We start from the raw sequence: 23,849 nt of genomic DNA, 5'->3' as shown, positions 1-23,849 counted from the left end.
GTTTAAAGTCCTAACTGCTCCCTCCACTGCAGTTGCCAGTGCTCCCACCCCACACCTAGATAAGTGAACCCCATCCCTAGCATACATGTCATTTCTGCCATAGAAGAGGTCCCAGTTGTCAATGAATGTTACCGCATTTTCCTTACAGTATTTGTCCAGCCAGCAATTGACACCAATTGCCCTGGACAACCATTCACTTCCAACTCCCCTCCTTGGCAAAATACCACATATGAGAGGGTTCCCACCCTTACTTCTAATTATTTCTATTGCTGACCTATACCTGCTAATCAGGTCCTCACTCCTACGTCTGCCAACATCGTTGCCTCCAGCACTGAGACAGATAATAGGATTGCTCCCATTACCTCTCATGATGTCATCCAGACGGCTAACAATATCCTCCATCCCAGCCCCAGGAAAGCAAACTCTCTGTCTCCTACTCCTGTCCTTCAAGCAGAACGCCCTATCCATATACCTAACTTGGCTATCCCCAACAACAACAATATTCTTACCTTCCTTAATGTCTTTCGTCGTGTCGTTCCCAGTAGTCAACTCACATTCGTCGGGTAGCACTGAGAATGTATTGGATGTTTCCACAACAGTTTCCATAGCAGTCTCTTTCTTCTTCATCGTTTCTACCTTTCCATTCGTCTTCTTAATCGTCAACTTCTTTCCCTGCTGTCCAGCCACTGACCAGTTTCCCTTCTTGACCTGAGGACTCAAAACAGGAGGACTACGAATCTTCTTGTTTTCCTCGGTCAATCGCCTAATTTCCAAATTCGCCAACCTCAATTCTTCCTTAAGCTGTTGGTAAAGTTGCTCGATGGAGGGCATCTTGCTTCAATTCTAGAGAGCGCGCAAACAGGTCTTCACAGAGCCAAGTACACGTCAACACTGCGCAAATGCCAACTCAATCAGGAGCTACTGCGCAGCACGTCCGCACGGCCCAATAGCGATGCGAGTTATATGGTACAAGCAGAGGCGGAGGAGTGGAACATGGTACAAGCAGAGGTGGAGGAGTGGAACATGGTACAAGCAGAGGCGGAGGAGTGGAACATGGTACAAGCAGAGGTGGAGGAGTGGAACATGGTACAAGCAGAGGCGGAGGAGTGGAACATGGTACAAGCAGAGGTGGAGGAGTGGAACATGGTACAAGCAGAGGCGGAGGAGTGGAACATGGTACAAGCAGAGGTGGAGGAGTGGAACATGGTACAAGCAGAGGTGGAGGAGTGGAACATGGTACAAGCAGAGGTGGAGGAGTGGAACATGATACAAGCAGAGGTGGAGGAGTGGAACATGGTACAAGCAGAGGTGGAGGAGTGGAACATGGTACAAGCAGAGGTGGAGGAGTGGAACATGGTACAAGCAGAGGTGGAGGAGTGGAACATGGTACAAGCAGAGGTGGAGGAGTGGAACATGGTACAAGCAGAGGTGGAGGAGTGGAACATGATACAAGCAGAGGTGGAGGAGTGGAACATGGTACAAGCAGAGGTGGAGGAGTGGAACATGGTACAAGCAGAGGTGGAGGAGTGGAACATGGTACAAGCAGAGGCGGAGGAGTGGAACATGGTACAAGCAGAGGTGGAGGAGTGGAACATGGTACAAGCAGAGGTGGAGGAGTGGGACATGGTACAAGCAGAGGCGGAGGAGTGGAACATGGTACAAGCAGAGGTGGAGGAGTGGAACATGGTACAAGCAGAGGTGGAGGAGTGGAACATGGTACAAGCAGAGGCGGAGGAGTGGAACATGGTACAAGCAGAGGCGGAGGAGTGGAACATGGTACAAGCAGAGGTGGAGGAGTGGTACATGGTACAAGCAGAGGCGGAGGAGTGGAACATGGTACAAGCAGAGGTGGAGGAGTGGGACATGGTACAAGCAGAGGTGGAGGAGTGGAACATGGTACAAGCAGAGGTGGAGGAGTGGGACATGGTACAAGCAGAGGCGGAGGAGTGGAACATGGTACAAGCAGAGGTGGAGGAGTGGGACATGGTACAAGCAGAGGCGGAGGAGTGGAACATGGTACAAGCAGAGGTGGAGGAGTGGGACATGGTACAAGCAGAGGTGGAGGAGTGGAACATGGTACAAGCAGAGGTGGTTTAGAAAGACACGTAAGCAAACACTATAACATATTTATTAGAAAACGTTTCGGTCCTGGGACCTTGATCACTTCTAACATACAGAGGTAGAAAGACATTATATATATAGGCGGAGAGTGAGATGTGACGCACGTGACCTGAGGAATGTCATAAGAACATAAGAATGGAGGAACACTGTAGAAGGCCTACTGGCCCATGCGAGGCAGGTCCTTATCAAAACAACCTCTGCCTATGATGAGGACCAGTAGACGATGAAATCATGTGACTCCTGTGTTGTTGGGTTGGTGCTGCTTAAGTATCATGTATGCCAATGTTTTTGAAATTTTGTAGTTTCCAGTGTTGCGTTCTATAGTGTCGGTGACGGTGATTAGTGAGGCTTCTAGGCACCGTCGGCGTCTGAGGTCTGGTTCGGTGAGAACGAGTTGTGCCTCGTTCCAGTTCATCAAATGCCCCGTGGAGTCTCTGTGGAGGACACAGGCGTACCTTACATCGTCTCTGTTAGAAGCATTTCGATGCTCATTCAGGCGGACTGCAAGATCTCTGCCTGTCTCGCCTACATATTTCTTGGGACAGAACCCACAGGGGATAGTGTAGACGCCAGCTGTAGAAGTTAGAGGTGTGGGGCTGCGTTTAGTAGTGAGGTCTTTGATAGAGGATGTGTTTATGGTGGAAACGTTGATGTTACTCATAGCAAGTGCCCGGCGAGTATTCGTGGCAACATCGCCACATGGGAGTACTATGAACTGTTTGGGGGGCTGTTCCATGGGCGGTTTGTTGAGGATAGCTTGTGCCTTGAGTCTGCAATCTCGGATGAAGAAAGATGGGAACTGAAGACGTGTAAAGGCTTGTGTTATGTAAGTGCATTCTTCTTCTAGAAAACAAGGGCTGGAGATGCGAAGAGCTCTCAAGAAGAAGCCAATGAGGACTCCTCTCTTAGTGCGGGTATCTTGGTGTGAATAAAAGTGTATAAGATCGTCCTTGTTGGTTGGTTTTCTATACACTTTGAAGAGAAGTTTGTCACTGTCGGGAGATCTGCACAGTAGAACGTCGAGGAAAGGAAGTTTGCCATCGTTTTCGAGTTCAAGTGTAAACTTTATTGATGGTTCAACTGCATTGATCTTGTTGAGAAGGGCCTGGATATTGAGACGTCTTGGATAGAAAACCAATATATCATCAACGTATCTTAGCCAGGTAACGGTGTTGGGAATGAGGGTGCTGAATTTCTCTGTCTCCAAGTTTTCCATGAAGAGGTTGGCAAGCACAGCACTGAGCGGGCTGCCCATTGCCATCCCAAAGCATTGTTTGTAACAGTTGTCCTGATACTTGAAGAAGTTGAAATTAACACACAGTTCCACTAGATTGATGAAATCTAGAAGAGGTAAAGGGAGGTCGTGGTTTTCAGTGAGCCTCTGTCTCAGAATGTTGATTGCAGCGTCAGTAGGAACGTTGGTAAAGAGAGCTGTGACATCGAAGGAAGCCATGCTTTTGTTTTTGACATTCAGGTTGGAAATTCGGGAGAGAAGGTCACCTGAATGTTTGAGGTGGGCTTGACTGATAGTGCCCAGAAGCGCTGAAAGGTATTTGGCAAGGTGGCCGGCTAGTCTGTGTGGTGCACTCCCTATGCCCGAAGTGATAGGCCGTAGTGGGATGCCAGGTTTGTGTGTCTTAGGAAGGCCATACAGGCGTGCTGGTTTCGGTTGACCTGGTAAAAGTTTAAGTAGTTTTTTGCCTTGTTCTGATTTTCGTAAGATGCTACGAGCCTTTTGAAGGAAAGTCTGGGTACTTTGATGTAGCACTGATTCCGATACAGGCTGGTATGTGTTGGCATCGTTGAGAAGATTTAAGACTTTATTGTTGTAGTCGACGTGTCTTTCTAAACCAACTTGTCGGTATTTATTACCAAGGTTTATACCACAAGCAGAGGTGGAGGAGTGGGACATGGTACAAGCAGAGGCGGAGGAGTGGAACATGGTACAAGCAGAGGTGGAGGAGTGGGACATGGTACAAGCAGAGGTGGAGGAGTGGGACATGGTACAAGCAGAGGTGGAGGAGTGGGACGTGGTACAAGCAGAGGCGGAGGAGTGGAACATGGTACAAGCAGAGGCGGAGGAGTGGGACATGGTACAAGCAGAGGTGGAGGAGTGGAACATGGTACAAGCAGAGGTGGAGGAGTGGAACATGGTACAAGCAGAGGCGGAGGAGTGGAACATGGTACAAGCAGAGGTGGAGGAGTGGAACATGGTACAAGCAGAGGTGGAGGAGTGGGACATGGTACCAGCAGAGGCGGAGGAGTGGAACATGGTACAAGCAGAGGTGGAGGAGTGGGACATGGTACAAGCAGAGGTGGAGGAGTGGGACATGGTACAAGCAGAGGTGGAGGAGTGGGACATGGTACAAGCAGAGGTGGAGGAGTGGAACATGGTACAAGCAGAGGTGGAGGAGTGGGACATGGTACAAGCAGAGGCGGAGGAGTGGAACATGGTACAAGCAGAGGTGGAGGAGTGGGACATGGTACAAGCAGAGGTGGAGGAGTGGAACATGGTACAAGCAGAGGTGGAGGAGTGGGACATGGTACAAGCAGAGGCGGAGGAGTGGAACATGGTACAAGCAGAGGTGGAGGAGTGGGACATGGTACAAGCAGAGGTGGAGGAGTGGAACATGGTACAAGCAGAGGTGGAGGAGTGGAACATGGTACAAGCAGATATGGTACCAGCACCAAATATAACTCTGTTATATAAAGACAACGGGACACCACAAATATAACTTGATTCTTGTAACCACAAATAGGTAATTACACACGCGCGCGCACGCGCACACGCACTAAATAATATATCGCACGTGCTGCAATCATAAAAAATAATTACATTAAAAAAACAGAGTTATGACTGGTGGAGGAAGGAGCACGCCACACCTACCATCTTGTGTTGCTGGGGGTCGAGTCCTGGCTCCTACCTTACATGTCTCCTTGATCGCCATTACTGTTATTTTATTTAGACATGGGTTTACAAGGTAAAGTTGAAGGTTTCTACCTTTATTTACAACCAAGAGCTGTCAGCTACGTCTCATTTTAAAGCCTTTTATTATGAAACATACAAATAGGGAACAGGATGAAGTTGGATCCATCTGTGAGCCAGCGATTTCATTTGGTCAACAGACTTTAGTTGATGTGATTATGCTGTATGAACATGTTCCAGACTCGAGTCATCTTAGGTTTCTGACCTCTCGAGACCTTTTATATTTACATTAAAGCTGTATGTGGAGTATAACTTCAGAACTGCCACCATAACAAGGTCATTCAACTAGCCTGCTACCCGGGACCTTAACAATTATTTCCTGATGTCTGATCTGTATTTTAGATTTGAGTTTCCATGTTTGTCCCTGGTTATAATGCCCCGTCGTCACCTTATTCTGGTCACCTCCCTTCCTTGTTGTCCTCCTCCTTCCAGTCTCGTTATTAATCTTCATCTCTGGATCCTTCAAACTCTTTTTAATTTCTCTTTAATTACTCTCATTAGCTAGTGCTTTGTCACATTTGTTTCTTTTAGATTTTGGAACGTACATACCTATGTGTGTGTTTGTTACCATTTTGTCCTGGCACATGTCGATTAGACACTAGGCCTGGTGTGTGTGTGTGTGTGTGTGTGTGTGTGTGTGTGTGTGTGTGTGTGTGTGTGTGTGTGTGTGTGTGTTAGTGTACACTCACCACTTGAGCCTTCTCCAGTCACCAGTCTCACTAGTGTATGCAGTACACTTCACCTGGGATAAGTGTACGTTGAATGGTAGCGTGTTTATTCCCAATTAGCGGACGAAGGATCCAACCTCCAACATACCTTGTTCTGAATGACTCATAAAGGTTTAGTGCTTCATATGAATATTACTACTACTGATAAAAATACACCTCACTGCATGCTCACATATGTGCACCTCATCATTAGCAAGAAAATATACTGAAGATTAATATAAAGAAGGTTTGTTCATTGTGTTTGGTACTGTCTTCGTGAATCAATACACATAGTGACCTCCACTGAGGAGTGTATGGTGATGTTCTCAAGGTATTGTATTGTGTGTGTGTGTGTGTGTGTGTGTGTGTACTCAACTAGTTGTGGTTGTAGGGGTCGATTCACAGCTCCTGGCCCCGCCTCTTTACTGGCCGCTACTGGGTCACTTCCTGCTCCATGAGCTTTATCATACCTCTTCTTAAAGCTATGTATGGATCCTGCCTCCACTACATCAGTGTGTGTGTGTGTGTGTGATGAGACACTGACGAGTGTCTGGTGCTGCCTTCAAGTAGCGCTTCACAGAGATCTTAATATTACCATAACTTTATAAAAACTCGTCAAGTTTTATTCTTAGACCATCATACTAGTTACAACTTTCCTAATAACTCGAGACTCCATTAATCCAACAGATATTGTATATGATAAATCCCTGTAGACGGCTTTATTTGTTCTCTCTTATGAAGCTCCTCTGTATAGTTGATAAATTAGACACTTGGGCAAAACTTAGGTATCTACGTTTTGCCAATCACTGGCTTCCACAGACTGATTACCTCAAACTCCTGATCTTCAACCATTCTTCACTGTACTGGACTAAGGAAGCCACTGATTGGCGAAACATTTCCAAACTAAAAATATCCAAGTGTTGCACATGTCTAATTTATCAACTTGTCGTTTCTCTCAACCATTTATCTACATTCCACTGCATAGTGCAATTTTTCCTAAATGCTATTGAAAAAGCACATGAAATAATAGCCAGTTGTATTTATGTTGGTAGAATTACCGACAATATGTAAAGTAAAAGGACACAAGTGCAACTAATATGACATTTTAGTGTGGCAACGTTTCGCTCTCTATGGCTTGATAAAGCTCCTGGAGAGCAAAACGTTGCCACAAAATGTCAGTTGCACTTGTGTCCTTTTACTTTACATAATAGCCAGTTGAAAGTCCTTCCTACTACGTCCTGTTCAATTTTCGATGTTCTTTCTGGTTTACATTTAAGATCAGTTGTACTGTTATAGAGGAGCTTCATACAATAACTGATAGTTAATTTGGATACACGAGAAGCGTGCTGCAACCCTGTTCTATACGTGATAACTACGTAGTGGGAACGGTAACTAGTTATGTTTTCCCCTCAGTGGGTTAATGATGTGCTGGAGGATGGGGAGTCTACCTAGGAAATGGGTGTTGATGATATACCTTTGAAGAGTTTCGAGAGTTTCACTACTATCGGAGCCCGGCCATGAGCCAGGCTCGTCTGGTGCTTGCCTGGTCAACCAGACTGTTGCTGCTGGAGTCCCGCTGTCCCACATATCCATCACAGCCTGGTTGATCTGATACCTGGTGAAGATACTTGTCCAGTTTCCTCTTGAAGGCTTCTACACTTGTTACAGCAGTGTTTCTGATATTTTCTGGTAAGATGTTGAATAATCTGTGATCCCGAATGTTGATACAGTGTTTCCTTAGTCCCCACCGCACCCCTGCTCCTCACTGGGTTTATTTTACACTTCCTCCCACATCTCTCACTCCAGTATGTTATGGCAGTGTGCAGATTTGGGACCAAGCCCTCGAGTACTTTCCAAGTATATATTATCATGTATCTCTCCTCCGCTCCATTGAGTACATGTTCAAGCCCTGAAGGCGTGCCCAGTAATTTAGGTGTTTTACTGGCTCAATGTGAGCCGTAGACAATCTTTGTATTTGTTCCAGCTCCGATATTTCTCCTTTGAACGGGGCCGTCAGCACCGAGCAGTATTCTAAATGAGGTACCATTAGTGACTTGAAGAGTCACCATTGGCATTATTTCCCTTGTTTTGAAAGTTCTCAATACCCACTCCGTCATCCTTCTGGCTGTCTTGATCTTTGTCTTATTATGTTTTTTAAAAGAAAGGTCAGCTGACATAATTATTCCCAAGACTTTTACGTGTTCCTTTCGTTCTATTTGGTGACCCTCTTTAAATTTTTTACACAGTATTCCTTTTGAGTTCTTCGTTCTTTCCATACCTAAGCAGCTGGAACTTATCACCATTGAACGTCATGTTGTTCTCCACTGACCACTGGAAAACCCTGTTTGTCTTCCTGTACTTTTTCAGTGTCCTCTACCGTAATGAGTCATGCTTATTTTAGTGTCATCTGTAAATAATGATGCACAAGTATGAAGAGTGTTTTTATCTATGTCTTGGGGAGCTGAGCTTTTTACCTCACTGATGCTGGATCTTGCTCTGTTTACTGGTACTTTCTGTGTTCTGTGTGTTAGGAACCCGAAAATCCATTTGCCTACCTTCCCAGTGCAGTGGTTCATTCATAGTTCCTGGCCCCGCCTCTCAACTGTAGACTGGCTTGACTTTGGTCCTCCAGGACACGATCATACCCACTTTTGAAGCAGTGTATGTCATTTCACAATAACATAAGAATAAAGGAACACTGCAGCAAACCTACTGGCCTATACAAGGCAAGTCTTTCTCATAACTAACCATTCCCACTCCCCTGTTTGTCCAATGGATCAGAACTAAGCCAACTGCTAGATAACACAGGCTGTCAAAGGCAGCATGTGCAGGGAATCCTTTTAATGCGTGCAAAAAAACCCGTCGTGTCTAGGTTTTTGTAATAGTTTGCGGATACGGAAGTCATTTCCACGTGTACTGCTCTCGTAGGTCACTACTGACTGTAAGACTTTTGCTTTAAAAATTCCCTCGATTTCGCTTCATATTTTTTCCATTGTATTCAGGCGTCGTGGTGCGTGCTCTTGTGTACGATGTTAACATTGTTGTGTATTTTGGCGTGTGTGAGAGGCAGGTTGTACCGCTGGCAGGGGAGTGTGCGTGTGTTGGTGATGCCGAGGCGGGGAGGTGCAGGGGCCAGGGGAGGAGCAGGGGCCAGGGGAGGATCAGGGGCCAGGGGAGGATCAGGGGCCAGGGGAGGAGTTTGACCCAACAGCAGCAGCAGTTACCCCAGCAGCTGTTTACCTGGCGGTTGCTACCGTGCAACTCCTCGTGAGTGTTCCTCCTCCCTCCCTCCCTCTCACTTCCTCTTTTAGTTCTCCTTCACCTTGGTTCTTTGAGTTTCGTTGTTTCCCCTCTTCTCTACCTCTTTCTTATTTTCCTCTCCTCGACAACGACAGCCGCGACGGAGTTTCTTAATTTGCCGTCTGTGTGAGTGTAATATTTGTGTTTCATGTACTCTGTGTTGCGTGTGAATTAAATATTTTTATTTTTTCACCCATTTTATAGCGTTTTAAAGAAGCAACGTTTTGTAAATTAAAGTTGATCCGTCAAGCTACTTGTAAATAAGTTTTCTTGTTTCGTGTTTGCTGTAGCTTGTGTGTGTGTGTTTTGTTTTGCGTTGTTTTGTTTGTGTTGTGACTTGTGTTGGGGGAAAGGATGAGGAAGTACTCACCCTTGTACCGCATCTCCCGCCGCCCTGCACACTTACCAGAGTGTGTCCACTTGTATAATGTGAGTCACTCTCTCTCTCTCTCTCTCTCTCTCTCTCTCTCTCTCTCTCTCTCTCTCTCTCTCTCTCTTTCTCTTTCAGATACCTACATAATACATGATAGTCCCTCACCTCAGTAACAGTAGTTAGTGTTCAGTAGACAGCCTCGGTGTGACCCTTAAAATTCACTATCTCATTTTCATGTACCTTCTCTCTCCTTCCTCTCCCCATCTTTTTTTTTCCCCTTTCCCCTATCTACTCTCCCCCTCTTTCTCCCCTCTGTTTTTTTTCTCCCTTTCGTCCTCGCTAATAGTCGCGTCACCAGAAAAAAAACGCACATAGGGGAACCTCATAACGACGTTTCGGTCCCTCCTGGACTATTATCAAGTAACAACTTATAATTATCGTTTTTTGGTGAAATGTTGCAAAGTATTGTGACTGTTTCAGTGTGTTGGTGAGGGCGGCCGGCCTGGTATAACACTTGACGTGCACTCTCTCTCTCTCTCTCTCTCTCTCTCTCTCTGTTACATTATTATAATGACTGTCTCGTGAAGGTTGACAGGTTTGGTTCATCACACTCGGATACATGTGTATATACCCAGAGGTGTTTATATATACACCGAGGTGTGTACTCGTCTGTTTGTGGTTGCAGAGGTGGAGTTACAGCTCCTCGCCCCCGCCTCTTGCCTGGTCGCTACTGGCTTCACTCTCTCCTTGCTCCATGACTTTATCGTGCTTGTGTGTGTGTGTATTACACACACATGTATATGCATTGAGGTGTGTATACACGTTAAGTATTGTGTATCAGTTTAAATATAGCGAGAGTTGTTTGTCTTAGTATAATACACCAAGAGATATGCATCTCTTAATATAAATACACAAAGTTATTTAACTGCATGTAAACAGTTATGCCTCTCACTGTAAATACACGAAGAACTAAGTATCAGTGTATATATACAGAGTTGCATATCTCACTGTATATTAACCGCGAGGTGTGTATATTTGTATATACACCCACAGATGTGTATATCTCGTGTATGTATACTGAGAATTTACTCACTGTTTTAGGTATCCAAAAATCCATGTCTGGAGCTGTACAAGTGACGTGCAGCTTTAAACGACCCTCGTGTAGTCAAGGGGAAGCGGTACACCCACATGGGTCATACAGCGCCTAGGAAATAGGGAACATTCAGGTTAAATCCAAGGAAGGGGACACGAAACCCAATTCCTTGGATTAAGAACCCCTTCACCGGCATTCTCACAACTCATTAGCAATTGTAGTCGCTTGAGAGGGTCCCGAATGCTGGTGAAGGACTTTTGATCGTAGGAATTGGAGCTAACTCCCTTTCCTGGGATCAAGCTTGATCACGTTCCATTTCCTAGGCGCTGTATGACCACTTAGGGTTTAGTGCTCTCTCATGGTAATGAAAAAATAATCGTTGTATTTGTGATAAGTCTTAATGTTAATTATAAAAATATATATTGTTGAAGAATGTTGGTAGCAAGTTGAATGTTGGTAGCAAGTTGAATGTTGGTAGCAAGTTGAATGTTGGTAGCAAGTTGAATGTTGGTAGTAAGTTGAATGTTGGTAGTAAGTTGAATGTTGGTAGTAAGTTGAATGTTGGTAGTAAGTTGAATGTTGGTAGTAAGTTGAATGTTGGTAGCAAGTTGAATATTGGTAGTAAGTTGAATGTTGGTAGTAAGTTGAATGTTGGTAGCAAGTTGGATGTTGGTAGCAAGTTGAATGTTGGTAGTAAGTTGAATGTTGGTAGCAAGTTGAATGTTGGTAGCAAGTTGAATGTTGGTTATGTTGGTAGCAAGTTGAATGTTGGTAGTAAGTTGAATGTTGGTAGTAAGTTGAATGTTGGTAGCAAGTTGAATGTTGGTAGCAAGTTGAATGTTGGTAGTAAGTTGAATGTTGGTAGTAAGTTGAATGTTGGTAGTAAGTTGAATGTTGGTAGTAAGTTGAATGTTGGTTATGTTGGTAGCAAGTTGAATGTTGGTAGTAAGTTGAATGTTGGTAGCAAGTTGAATGTTGGTAGCAAGTTGAATGTTGGTAGCAAGTTGAATGTTGGTTATGTTGGTAGCAAGTTGAATGTTGGTAGTAAGTTGAATGTTGGTAGTAAGTTGAATGTTGGTAGTAAGTTGAATGTTGGTAGCAAGTTGAATGTTGGTAGCAAGTTGAATGTTGGTAGCAAGTTGAATGTTGGTAGCAAGTTGAATGTTGGTAGCAAGTTGAATGTTGGTAGCAAGTTGAATGTTGGTAGCAAGTTGAATGTTGGTAGCAAGTTGAATGTTGGTAGCAAGTTGAATGTTGGTTATGTTGGTAGCAAGTTGAATGTTGTTAGCAAGTTGAATGTTGGTTATGTTGGTAGCAAGTTGAATAATTTTGGTTATGTTGGTAGTAAGTTGAATGTTCGTTATGTTGGTAGCAAGTTGAATAATGTTGGTAGTAAGTTGAATAATGTTGGTAGTAAGTTGAATAATGTTGGTAGTAAGTTGAATAATGTTGGTAGTAAGTTGAAGAATGTTGGTAGTAAGTTGAAGAATGTTGGTAGTAAGTTGAAGAATGTTGGTAGTAAGTTGAAGAATGTTGGTAGTAAGTTGAAGAATGTTGGTAGTAAGTTGAAGAATGTTGGTAGTAAGTTGAAGAATGTTGGTAGTAAGTTGAATAATGTTGGTAGTAAGTTGAATAATGTTAGTAGTAAGTTGAATAATGTTGGTAGTAAGTTGAAGAATGTTGGTAGTAAGTTGAATAATGTTGGTAGTAAGTTGAATAATGTTGGTAGTAAGTTGAATAATGTTGGTAGTAAGTTGAAGAATGTTGGTAGTAAGTTGAAGAATGTTGGTAGTAAGTTGAAGAATGTTGGTAGTAAGTTGAATAATGTTGGTAGTAAGTTGAAGAATGTTGGTAGTAAGTTGAAGAATGTTGGTAGTAAGTTGAAGAATGTTGGTAGTAAGTTGAATAATGTTGGTAGTAAGTTGAATAATGTTGGTAGTAAGTTGAAGAATGTTGGACCACAAGTCTTGACACTGCTTAACACACACTTCTTCGCTTAACACTGTTATTTTGGTTGACCCTGTTTTTTTGTTGACTGTTTTTGGTTGACACTTTGATTTACAGTTTTTTTGCTTGGCAGTGTTTTGGTTGACACTTTTTTTGGTTGTATGATTTTGGTTGACATTGCTTTTGGTTGTCACTTTTTTTGGTTGAAACTGATTTTTGGTTGACAGCTTTTTACTTTTTGGTTACATTGTTTTTTGGTTGAATGTTTTGTGGTTCACCTTTTTTTAGGTGAGTGTTTTTGGTTAACATTGTTTTTGGTTAACATTGTTTTTGGTTAACATTGTTTTTGGTTAACATTGTTTTTGGTTAACATTGTTTTTGGTTAACATTGTTTTTGGTTAACATTGTTTTTGGTTAACATTGTTTTTGGTTAACATTGTTTTTGGTTAACATTGTTTTTGGTTAACATTGTTTTTGGTTAACATTGTTTTTGGTTAACATTGTTTTGGGTTAACATTGTTTTGGGTTAATATTGTTTTTGGTTAACATGGTTTTTGGTTAACATGGTTTTTGGTTAACATTGTTTTTGGTTAACATTGTTTTTGGTTAACATTGTTTTTGGTTAACATTGTTTTTGGTTAACATTGTTTTTGGTTAACATTGTTTTTGGTTAACATTGTTTTTGGTTAACATTGTTTTTGGTTAACATTGTTTTTGGTTAACATTGTTTTTGGTTAACATGGTTTTTGGTTAACATGGTTTTTGGTTAACATGGTTTTTGGTTAACATGGTTTTTGGTTAACATGGTTTTTGGTTAACATGGTTTTTGGTTAACATGGTTTTTGGTTAACATGGTTTTTGGTTAACATGGTTTTTGGTTAACATGGTTTTTGGTTAACATGGTTTTTGGTTAACATGGTTTTTTGGTTAACATGGTTTTTTGGTTAACATTGTTTTTGGTTAACATTGTTTTTGGTTAACATTGTTTTTGGTTAACATTGTTTTTGGTTAACATTGTTTTTGGTTAACATTGTTTTTGGTTAACATTGTTTTTGGTTAACATGGTTTTTTGGTTAACATTTTTTTGTTGACACTGCTTTATGATTGACAGTGTTTTCTGGTCGACCGTGCTTTCTGGTTGACACTTTTGATTTACATAGTTTTTTGGTTGACAGTATTTGTGTTTGACATTGTTTTTTATTGACATTTGTTTGGTTGACAGTGTTTTTGGTTGGCACTGTTTTTTGATTGTATGATTTTAGTTGACATTATTTTTGGGTTGACAGTTTTCAGGTTGACACTTTCCTGGTTGACAGTGCATTTTTGGTTGTCACTGTTTTTTGGTTGCCACAGTATTTGTATTGTTCCCATCACTGTGTTCTTCAATTTTCTGGTATTTCCCATGTTTGTATAGTGTGTGGTATTTCCCTACCTTGTACACTGGTATTTCCCCCATCCTTGTATACTGTCTGGTATTTCCCCCATCCTTGTATACTGTCTGGTATTTCCCCCATCCTTGTATACTGTCTGGTATTTCCGCCATCCTTGTATACTGTCTGGTATTTCCGCCATCCTTGTATACTGTCTGGTATTTCCCCCATCCTTGTATACTGTCTGGTATTTCCCCCATCCTTGTATACTGTCTGGTATTTCCCCCATCCTTGTATACTGTCTGGTATTTCCGCCATCCTTGTCTACTGTCTGGTATTTCCCCCATCCTTGTATACTGTCTGGTATTTCCCCCATCCTTGTATACTGTCTGGTATTTCCCCCATCCTTGTATACTGTCTGGTATTTCCCCCATCCTTGTATACTGTCTGGTATTTCCCCCATCCTTGTATACTGTCTGGTATTTCCGCCATCCTTGTATACTGTCTGGTATTTCCGCCATCCTTGTATACTGTCTGGTATTTCCGCCATCCTTGTATACTGTCTGGTATTTCCGCCATCCTTGTATACTGTCTGGTATTTCCCCCATCCTTGTATACTGTCTGGTATTTCCGCCATCCTTGTATACTGTCTGGTATTTCCGCCATCCTTGTATACTGTCTGGTATTTCCCCCATCCTTGTATACTGTCTGGTATTTCCCCCATCCTTGTATACTGTCTGGTATTTCCGCCATCCTTGTATACTGTCTGGTATTTCCGCCATCCTTGTATACTGTCTGGTATTTCCCCCATCCTTGTATACTGTCTGGTATTTCCGCCATCCTTGTATACTGTCTGATATTTCCCCCATCCTTGTATACTGTCTGGTATTTCCGCCATCCTTGTATACTGTCTGGTATTTCCGCCATCCTTGTATACTGTCTGGTATTTCCGCCATCCTTGTATACTGTCTGGTATTTCCCCCATCCTTGTATACTGTCTGGTATTTCCCCCATCCTTGTATACTGTCTGGTATTTCCCCCATCCTTGTATACTGTCTGGTATTTCCCCCATCCTTGTATACTGTCTGGTATTTCCCCCATCCTTGTATACTGTCTGGTATTTCCGCCATCCTTGTATACTGTCTGGTATTTCCGCCATCCTTGTATACTGTCTGGTATTTCCGCCATCCTTGTATACTGTCTGGTATTTCCGCCATCCTTGTATACTGTCTGGTATTTCCCCCATCCTTGTATACTGTCTGGTATTTCCGCCATCCTTGTATACTGTCTGGTATTTCCGCCATCCTTGTATACTGTCTGGTATTTCCGCCATCCTTGTATACTGTCTGGTATTTCCGCCATCCTTGTATACTGTCTGGTATTTCCGCCATCCTTGTATACTGTCTGTATACTGTCTGGTATTTCCCCCATCCTTGTATACTGTCTGGTATTTCCGCCATCCTTGTATACTGTCTGGTATTTCCGCCATCCTTGTATACTGTCTGGTATTTCCCCCATCCTTGTATACTGTCTGGTATTTCCGCCATCCTTGTATACTGTCTGGTATTTCCGGCATCCTTGTATACTGTCTGGTATTTCCTCCATCCTTGTATACTGTCTGGTATTTCCGCCATCCTTGTATACTGTCTGGTATTTCCGCCATCCTTGTATACTGTCTGGTATTTCCGCCATCCTTGTATACTGTCTGGTATTTCCCCCATCCTTGTATACTGTCTGGTATTTCCGCCATCCTTGTATACTGTCTGGTATTTCCCCCATCCTTGTATACTGTCTGGTATTTCCGCCATCCTTGTCTACTGTCTGGTATTTCCCCCATCCTTGTATACTGTCTGGTATTTCCGCCATCCTTGTATACTGTCTGGTATTTCCCCCATCCTTGTATACTGTCTGGTATTTCTTGTGCTTGTGTACTCTGGTATTTCTCTAAAGAGTATATTCCACATTGTTTGAGCTGTTCCCGGTAGTTTACATTTATATTGATGTTATGCAGTCGCTTAAGTATGTGTATTTTTCAGTTTAATCATATCTACTGCTATCAAGAGTGACATGAATATTACTGTAGCTCTTGTCTTACAAAGTTCCCATAATACACCCTGTCATTTTCCCGGTTTTTTTTTTTGTGTGTGTGGCAAACATAAAGAGGGAGACTACAGACAGACGTGGACTGTGGCCTCAATCATTCATTGAGAGTGTCATACCCCCGCGGTCTCTACTCCGTCCTCCACGCTGACAGTGTTCTCTGGCATGACACCCGACCACCAATCAACTGATTTGCTCTATTTCTTTGTTAGTCTGAAGCGAGAAGTCTTAGGTGACAGACATTCAGTTGTGTTTATCTTCTGATGGTGATGGTGTTATTGTTGGTGTTGCTTACCTCGCACGAAGGTAACGTTTTTGACTGCTGGTTCTGTTGTTGCTGCTTGCTGGTTTTATTGTTGCTGCGGTCTGGTGCTATTGTTGCTGCCTGCTGATACTCTTGTTGCTGCCTGCTGGCGATATTGTTGCTGCCTGCTGACGTTATTGTTGCTGCCTGCCGGTGCTATTGTTATTGCCGGCTTGTGCCATTGTTCCTACCTGGTAGAGCTATTTTTGTTGGATGTGCATTGTGTTCTTTCCTGACACGAAGGTAACATATCTGCCTGATAGTGTATGGTGTTCATTACTGTCCGTGAACATAAGTCACAGTGCCGAGGCTGGAACATTTCCCAACTTGTAGATTCAGTGTACAAGCTAGAGGATGATACAGTCCATCCTGCTTCAGCATCACGGTCCATTGGAGGCAAACATCTGAATAACAGTATCAGTTTAGTTGTAAACTGCCATGTACGTTGATGTCTCGCATTCATCTCTTAACTCCCACGTGTGATCATTCCAGGTACTTCCAGACAAACTTGACAAGCGCCAGACAAACTTGACAAGCGCCAGACAAGCCTGGCAAGTGCCAGACAACAAGCCTGGCAAGCACCAGACAAGGCTAGCAAGCACAAGACAAGACTGACAAATACCATACAAATGTTAAGAGCGAAACGTAGTCCCGATAAAAGTTTACTCTGCAAGTGTGTAATTTGTTCTATTTATTGTATGTTGAGAGTGGGTGGATGGGAGTGGTTGCCTTGTATGAGCCAGTAGACCTGCTGCAGTATTCCTCCATTCTTATGCTCAATAACCCACATGGAGACAGAAACACAGGAGGTTGATTGATCTGTATATTTCGACCTCCTCCTGGGATCTTCTTCAGCAGGTGTACAAATGAATGACCATGAATATATAGGAAAAATTACACCTCTCACCGTGCGGCGGAGTAGGGAGTATCAGGTAAGCGCGTGGGAGGACGGGTCGAGGATGGAGTAACAAGACAGGTCTTGTAGAGAAGCTAAACATTTGGGTAGGAAGTTCCTTTGTGCTGTGTGATTCCTGTTCTTGTTCTGTGTTAAGTTGGGTGCTGGAATGCACTTCTTGAGGGTGAATTTTGAAATAACGTCTAGCTTTGATTATCCTTGTGGGAGGTTGAAATTGGGGGTGGTACCTACCTGGAGTCTACCTCGAGGGCATTCCGTGGATCAATGCCCCCGCGGCCCGGTCCACGATCAGGCCTCCCGGTGGATCAGGGCCTAATCAACGAGGCTGTTACTGCTGACCGCACGCAATCCAATGTACGAACCACAGCCCGGCTGATCCGGCACCGTCTTTAGGTATCTGTCCAGCTCCCTCTTGAAGACAACCAGGGGTCTTCTCGTAATGCCCCTTATTGCTGGTGGGAGGCTGTTGAACAGTCTTGGGCCCCATGACACTTGCGTTTTCTTAGTGTACCAGTGACGCCCCTACTTTTCACTGGGGGTATGTTGCATCGTCTGCCAAGTCTTTTGCTTTCGTATGGAGTGATTGCTGTGTGCATATTAGGGACCAGTCCAGGTGTAGATTATGATGTATCTCTCTCGCCTGCGCTCTGAGTGGTAGCTATGAGGGAAGCTTCTATGATTTTGTGTTTGTAGCTGCAGTGTGATTTGTTTGATGGTGGCAGCTTCACAGTGAAACTTGTGATTTTTAATGCTGACATGTTGAAAAACGGCTGAATTATCCTGTCCATAACGTGTTGCCCTTTGGTGTTGGATGATCCTCGTGGATAGTGTTCGACCTCTCTGTCCGATGTAGTATACTGGTTAGTCTTTACATGGTATCTGGTAGACTCCTGGTGTGTCTTGCGTAGTTGAATGCTAGTGTTTCTTGGAAAAGAGATACCCTAGCTTGTTAAGATAGAAAGTGATTGTGAAGGTCACTCTGAGACGGTTGAATGTACCTTGGTGGTAGGGTACCATGAGATGAGGTATGTTGAAGTTGAGTTTTTGTGAACTGAGGATTTGTAGTAGCTGTTGTTTGCTTTCTTTTCTGTTGGTTGTATAAACCAGTCAGGGTATCCATTAATTTGGAGACTTATGTTCTGAGGATTTCTTTTTCTTAGTTTAACTTTGAAAGGGCTGCATATCCCGAGTGCACGTAAAAATAGGCTTGAGATGGTGCGCTTCTTAATTCGGATTGAATGGTGGCTGTCGAAATGAACATAGTTGGCAGTGTAAGTGGGCTTCCTGTAAACTGAGAATTCAGCATCATCGTTATTTCTGGTAATGAGCACATAAAGGAATGGTAGTTGATTGTATTCCATTCAACTTTTAACTGTATAGAGGGAACAAGATGGTTGAGATTGTCGAAGAACTTGTCAAAACTGCCCCAACTGTCGCCCCATATGGTAAAGATATCAGCGTATCACTGTACTAAATCATATTTGATGGTTTGATGCTGAGAAGGATGGTAGTATTCCATATATAGGTTAGCGAGTACGGGAGAAAGTGCACTTTTTGTGCTGCAGCCAAATTTCTGTTCGAAGAATTCATTGTTGAGAGAGAAAACATTTGTAGTGACGCATAATTTGGTGAGGGCTAAGATTTTCTGGATGGAAATTGGGAGCTCCTTTTGATGTGGGAGCAATTTGGTGGCGAGCAAATTCAGGACATCATCTACCGGTACTTTAGTAAACAAGGAATACACATCCAGACTTAACATCCTTTTATTCTGCAGGCTGATGTTTCTAGCTTTTTCAATGAAGTCTTCTGAATGTATCAAATGTCTGGGAAAAACTTGCCGAGACAGAAGACCACTTAGTCATTTAGCTAATTTGTACGAGAATGACCCTCAACTGGAGAAGATTCGGTTATGAGTAACCCACAAGAGTAAGGGAGACTTGGGTTTGTTGTTTTGCATTGAAGTAAAATGTCATTGTCCTCATTGTTATTTCCAATGGCTCGTACTTCTTTGCTTCAGGTAGGGAGGTGATTTTTGGTTAATTTCTCTTTATATTGAAGTAAAATGTCATTGTCCTCATTGTTATTTCCAATGGCTCGTACTTCTTTGCTTCAGGTAGGGAGGTGATTTTTGGTTAATTTCTCTGTTATTGTCATTTAATATATAAAAAGTCTGTTAACCCTTTTGGGGCGAGTCTTTAGGCCTTCTGTGTATCCATATACGCTTGCGCTACCGTCCATACGATGGATACGGGGAGCCTAATAAACTAACCACTATCGTCCACATAATGAATATGATAGGCTTTGGTGAAGTAATAATTTTTTATTCAAAATCGTTATCTTTTCCCCTTTGTCTGAATTGGTGACGATGTCATTGCGTATGAATCCTTGTAGAGAAAGACTGAAGCACTGAGGTAAACCATTGTTCTTAAAACAGTCTTGGATGCCTTCTGAGAAAATTCCCTTGATGCATTGTTAGCTAAAGTATTTGTCAGAAGTTGTGTTATAATCCAGTGCGTGGTTAGTCATCGGTTTGAGGGCGAAGTTTTAACCCCAAGCTGAGTGCTTCTGTGGTGTTTGTCTGTGCGTTAGAAAGATTGCCCAAAGACTTGTTATTGCAAAGTGTTTGGATTTTCCCTCTAGTTCGTATGTTATACTCATAAACCTTGGCGATAGATGGTGACAGTTGTTTTACAGAGATAAGTGCACAACCAATAGGACATACAGTAGTGTGCTTAATTGGGACAGTGATGAAGTAAGACATTTATTTGGAAAATTAATGTTTAGTTGAAAAAATATACTGCAGCGATATGACAGATAATTGATTTAATAAGAGATATGACTACCCTTTGCTTTTATAAGCATTGCTACACGCTTTGGCATAGAATCCACCAGTATTGAACACATTTTGGCAAGTTCTTCGTCGTGGTACCAGGTCCTAACAACAGCAGCAATTAGCTTCTCCACAGGTGAACAGTCATGTTTTGCTATCTTGCATTAGGTTATTGCCCATAGATTCTCAATTGAGTTGAGGTCAGGAGAGTTTCCAGGCCAATGTCAGCATTTTTACTTAAGTGCGGCATGGAGCAATATCCTGCTGGAAAATGCCTTCTCCATCAGGAAAGTCTCTATCCACAATGGGAAGCAAATGAATTGCCAGGATTGCCTTGTATTTGTCAGTTCATCGTTCCCCCAGCAATAACAAGTGTTCCAGGGCCTTTAGTAGTAAAACTACCCTAAAACACCTAATTTGGTGGGTGTTTTGGCTCTTGTTGAATATGTCCTTTCCGGAAAGGTTAGTCTTTGCTTAGTCTCACTCCCACTGATCTGTACCCATTCATCTGCTGTCCATCCCTTATGCTCGGGTACCCACGATAGCCGTTTTTATTTTTTTTACTGGCTTTCTGGCAGTTCTGCAAACTTCAAGGAGCCTTCGTCGAACAGTTGAAGAATCAACATTTACGCCAGCTGAAGCCAAATCTCTCTGTAGATCTTTGCTGGATTTCTTGGGATCCTTCACACTATTTCTTATGATAACCTTTACATCGTGAGATGTGTGTTTTCGTCCATATCTTCCTAGATACAGCGCCCCACAATCACCAGTGTCATCGACTCTCTTCGGAATCCGACCAACAGTTGACTTTGCTGGGCTCGGATTTTTTGCGATCTGTCTAATACTTACACACTTCCTAGGTGTAACATCCATCATGAATTTCAGCAGTAATCGTGAACTGAAGGGGAGAATTTGGTGAAACCACATTCACGGAGCACACTTGCAGGAATAACCTTACAGAACAACAGCTGTTGTATCACTAACAAGAGTGGCAGGGTAACACCAGCGATAGATTGTTGCCAGAAGTCGGTAGCAAACTCTTCTGAAAAAGAAAACAACCCAAACTACATTAATTAGCCCGGAGAGTAGGACATATTAAGAGATGATCACAAAATTTACTCTTGTCCCATTTAATTTGCACACTACAGTATATATTAGAAAACGTTTCACTCTTGGGACGTTAAGTCCTAGGACCGAAACGTTTTCTCATAAATATACCCTAATGTTTGCTCAAGCGTTCTCTTAAACCATTTCCCCGACAGTGTTCCTTAACATGATCTGTGTCATGCTGTGACGTTTATGTTTTCCAGCAGACATAGTTATGAGAGTTGTGGAAACACGTCACATATAATGATTTTTTCATAATTATGCACACCTTCGCTCAAGGTAATTTGCCAGAGACGTGTTATGCAATTATGTGTAATTTTGCCAGGTGTGTGGAAATGTACGAGTGTGTGTGACCTGGCTTGAGAGAGCTCGAGGGGTCAGCCTGGAGTCTAGCCTCCAGCCCTGACGGATGACCTCTCACGAATCTTAAATGGAAAGTGGTAGACGATAGCATTGTGCCTGAAACAGTACACAGTGTCTTTCCATACAGTACCTGGTAGCACAGTAGCCCAAGAGACACGTACCAGATAGCTTCTGTGTTTCTACGAGAATCTTGCTTTGAACTAACAGCCAAGACAACCTGCGTAAAACGAACATACACTTTATATGATCTTGACGAATGATGAGGAACTGATCAGAGATACAATCTTCAATATACTGTACTCGACCACGGCCTCACAGTCGAGCGTAACTCCACGCGAAGAAAACCTATGAAAGATTCACCGTGAAGTCATATTCAGTAAGTTTAACACTCTTGCAACAGGTCACAGACATGATTGTGTGCGAATAACACACACGAACCATCAATGCATTTATTGAAGCAGACGTTTCGCCATCGTTGGCGTTTCAATATTGATGAAAACTCATCAAACGTTTCCTTCTATAAATATATTGATAACTCATACGTGTCTTATTCCCCACAATGTGTCGGTATTAACATAAAAGTGTTTGTACAGGTATGATTATCATTGCAACAAATTTATATTCTCTCAACATAAATCTAGTTTGTTGAGGTACAATTTGATATTGCCTTATGGAGGTAAGGTTGTTGTAGTTTACCTGATGGTTGCGTGTCAGACAAGCTTCTCTCAAAACTCTTATACGCTGCGTGTTCTATTAAATATTGCTAAAAGTTGCTGCAAATAAACACACACACACACACACACACACACACACACACACACACACACACAGTGTTATGTACACATCACTTGTGGTGAGAAGTAACCTGGAGCTTGATAAATAAATCTTTATTCTGGAAACGATTCGCCAGTCCAATGCAGAAATACGGGGGAAGATGAGAAATTTGAGCTAATCCGTCTCTCAGCCTGGAGTCGATGTGTTCAGTCCATCAGTCTTGATAACAGTGCGCACTTGGACTGAAGAAGCCACTGGCTGGCGAAACGTTTCCGGAATATAGATTCCCAAGTGTTGCACAAGTTTCTCATTTATCAACTTGTCGGTTTTCTAAACCCTTTATGTAACCTGGAGGCTGAATTTTTCCTGCTACCCTAGAGCTTTATAGTTCCGTCACCCACCTTGCATCCTACCCTCAGCCTACCTTGGTTGTGCAGCGAGGAACGTAATGCGTATCTCCTGCCAAACTGATTCAGGCTCTTAAGAACCAACGAATTGGCTGGGAACAGAAGCTGGTGAAGTTGTTTTGTGTGGTCAGGATTTCAGTCTCACTGATATCTGTCTACACACAAATATGTTTTGTTCTTAAGGCGGGACTTTGTTGGGCAAAGCTGATGTAAGAGAGCCAGAGAAAGAATAATTATATTCACGGGGAGCGTTAATTCCATATAGTGCCAGAGAAATGGGAGGCAACCAGGTTTTACCCAAGGGAGGGAGGGTATACTGGCATTCTTAAGATCAAGAGCCCTTCGCCGTCCTTTCTCTTCCCCTTAAAGAGCCAAAGCCAAGGATAGAGCCATAGTCTGAGACAGTGTTAATATTACAGTAGTTTAAAATGCCATCAGTAAAATTTAAATCCAAAATAGATTTTCTCCCGTGCAGAATTATAGATGAAAAATTGTAGTATTGTGTGTAAATAAGACTATTTTCTTTATACATACCTAACTGGATTGCCATTTTTTCTATATGATATACGCAGGGATATATAACGGAGAGGTATGTATTTTTTCAATGTATATACACTTGAGAGATTATTTTAATCTAAGTGATTAAAGTATTCTTGACTGGTGGTGCACTAGTCACATGCAGCCTTAATGACCCTCGTGTAGTGGGTCAACGTTATACACAATTAACCAACCATGTGATATACTCTTCACCTCTCATTATGAATATACACATTCGTGTAATCATTACGTAACATTTAGTTTAATATATAATGAGTGTAGTATTAGGATTATTTTATAATTGTGTTTTTCAGCGTGTGAACGGGAGTGTGGGTCGCCATGACAGCGACCTGGACCTGCTGGTGCGGGAGGGGGAGGCAGTGTCCACCAGACTACGTAACTTACTCACACACAACTTAGGCTCCAATCACACCACGCCCACACCACTCACCGCCCACACCACCACTCCCACACTCACCACCACACGCAGGGCATCATCAATAGACTCCGCAAGGTAATTCAGTCATCAATATATGTATCTGTGAACTCAAGTTGTAATAAATAACTCTCGATAAATAAACAAAAGCATGGACGAGGGGTTCGAACCGCTGTCC

At 42.8% G+C, this 23,849-nt stretch overlaps 1 protein-coding gene across 6 annotated transcripts in view; it reads left to right on the top strand.

The window, feature by feature from the left end:
* Positions 1–23,849, top strand: part of LOC128704241 (rootletin) — a 504,072-nt gene that overhangs the window by 121,742 nt on the left and 358,481 nt on the right. For 5 of the 6 annotated variants that reach the window (XM_070102946.1, XM_070102947.1, XM_070102942.1 and 2 more), the window contains exon 2: positions 23,550–23,749. In XM_070102946.1, coding sequence (XP_069959047.1) covers positions 23,550–23,749 — 200 coding nt within the window. Of the gene's footprint in view, positions 1–9,322; positions 9,544–23,549; positions 23,750–23,849 lie in introns of those variants that run through there. The other variant, XM_070102945.1, reaches the window with a different exon arrangement.

Source organism: Cherax quadricarinatus, chromosome 84 (genome assembly GCF_038502225.1).
Source record: "Cherax quadricarinatus isolate ZL_2023a chromosome 84, ASM3850222v1, whole genome shotgun sequence".
Taxonomy (NCBI): domain Eukaryota; kingdom Metazoa; phylum Arthropoda; class Malacostraca; order Decapoda; family Parastacidae; genus Cherax; species Cherax quadricarinatus.
The sequence above is the reverse complement of the archived record's forward strand: the minus strand, read 5'-3'. Positions and strand labels throughout refer to the sequence as shown.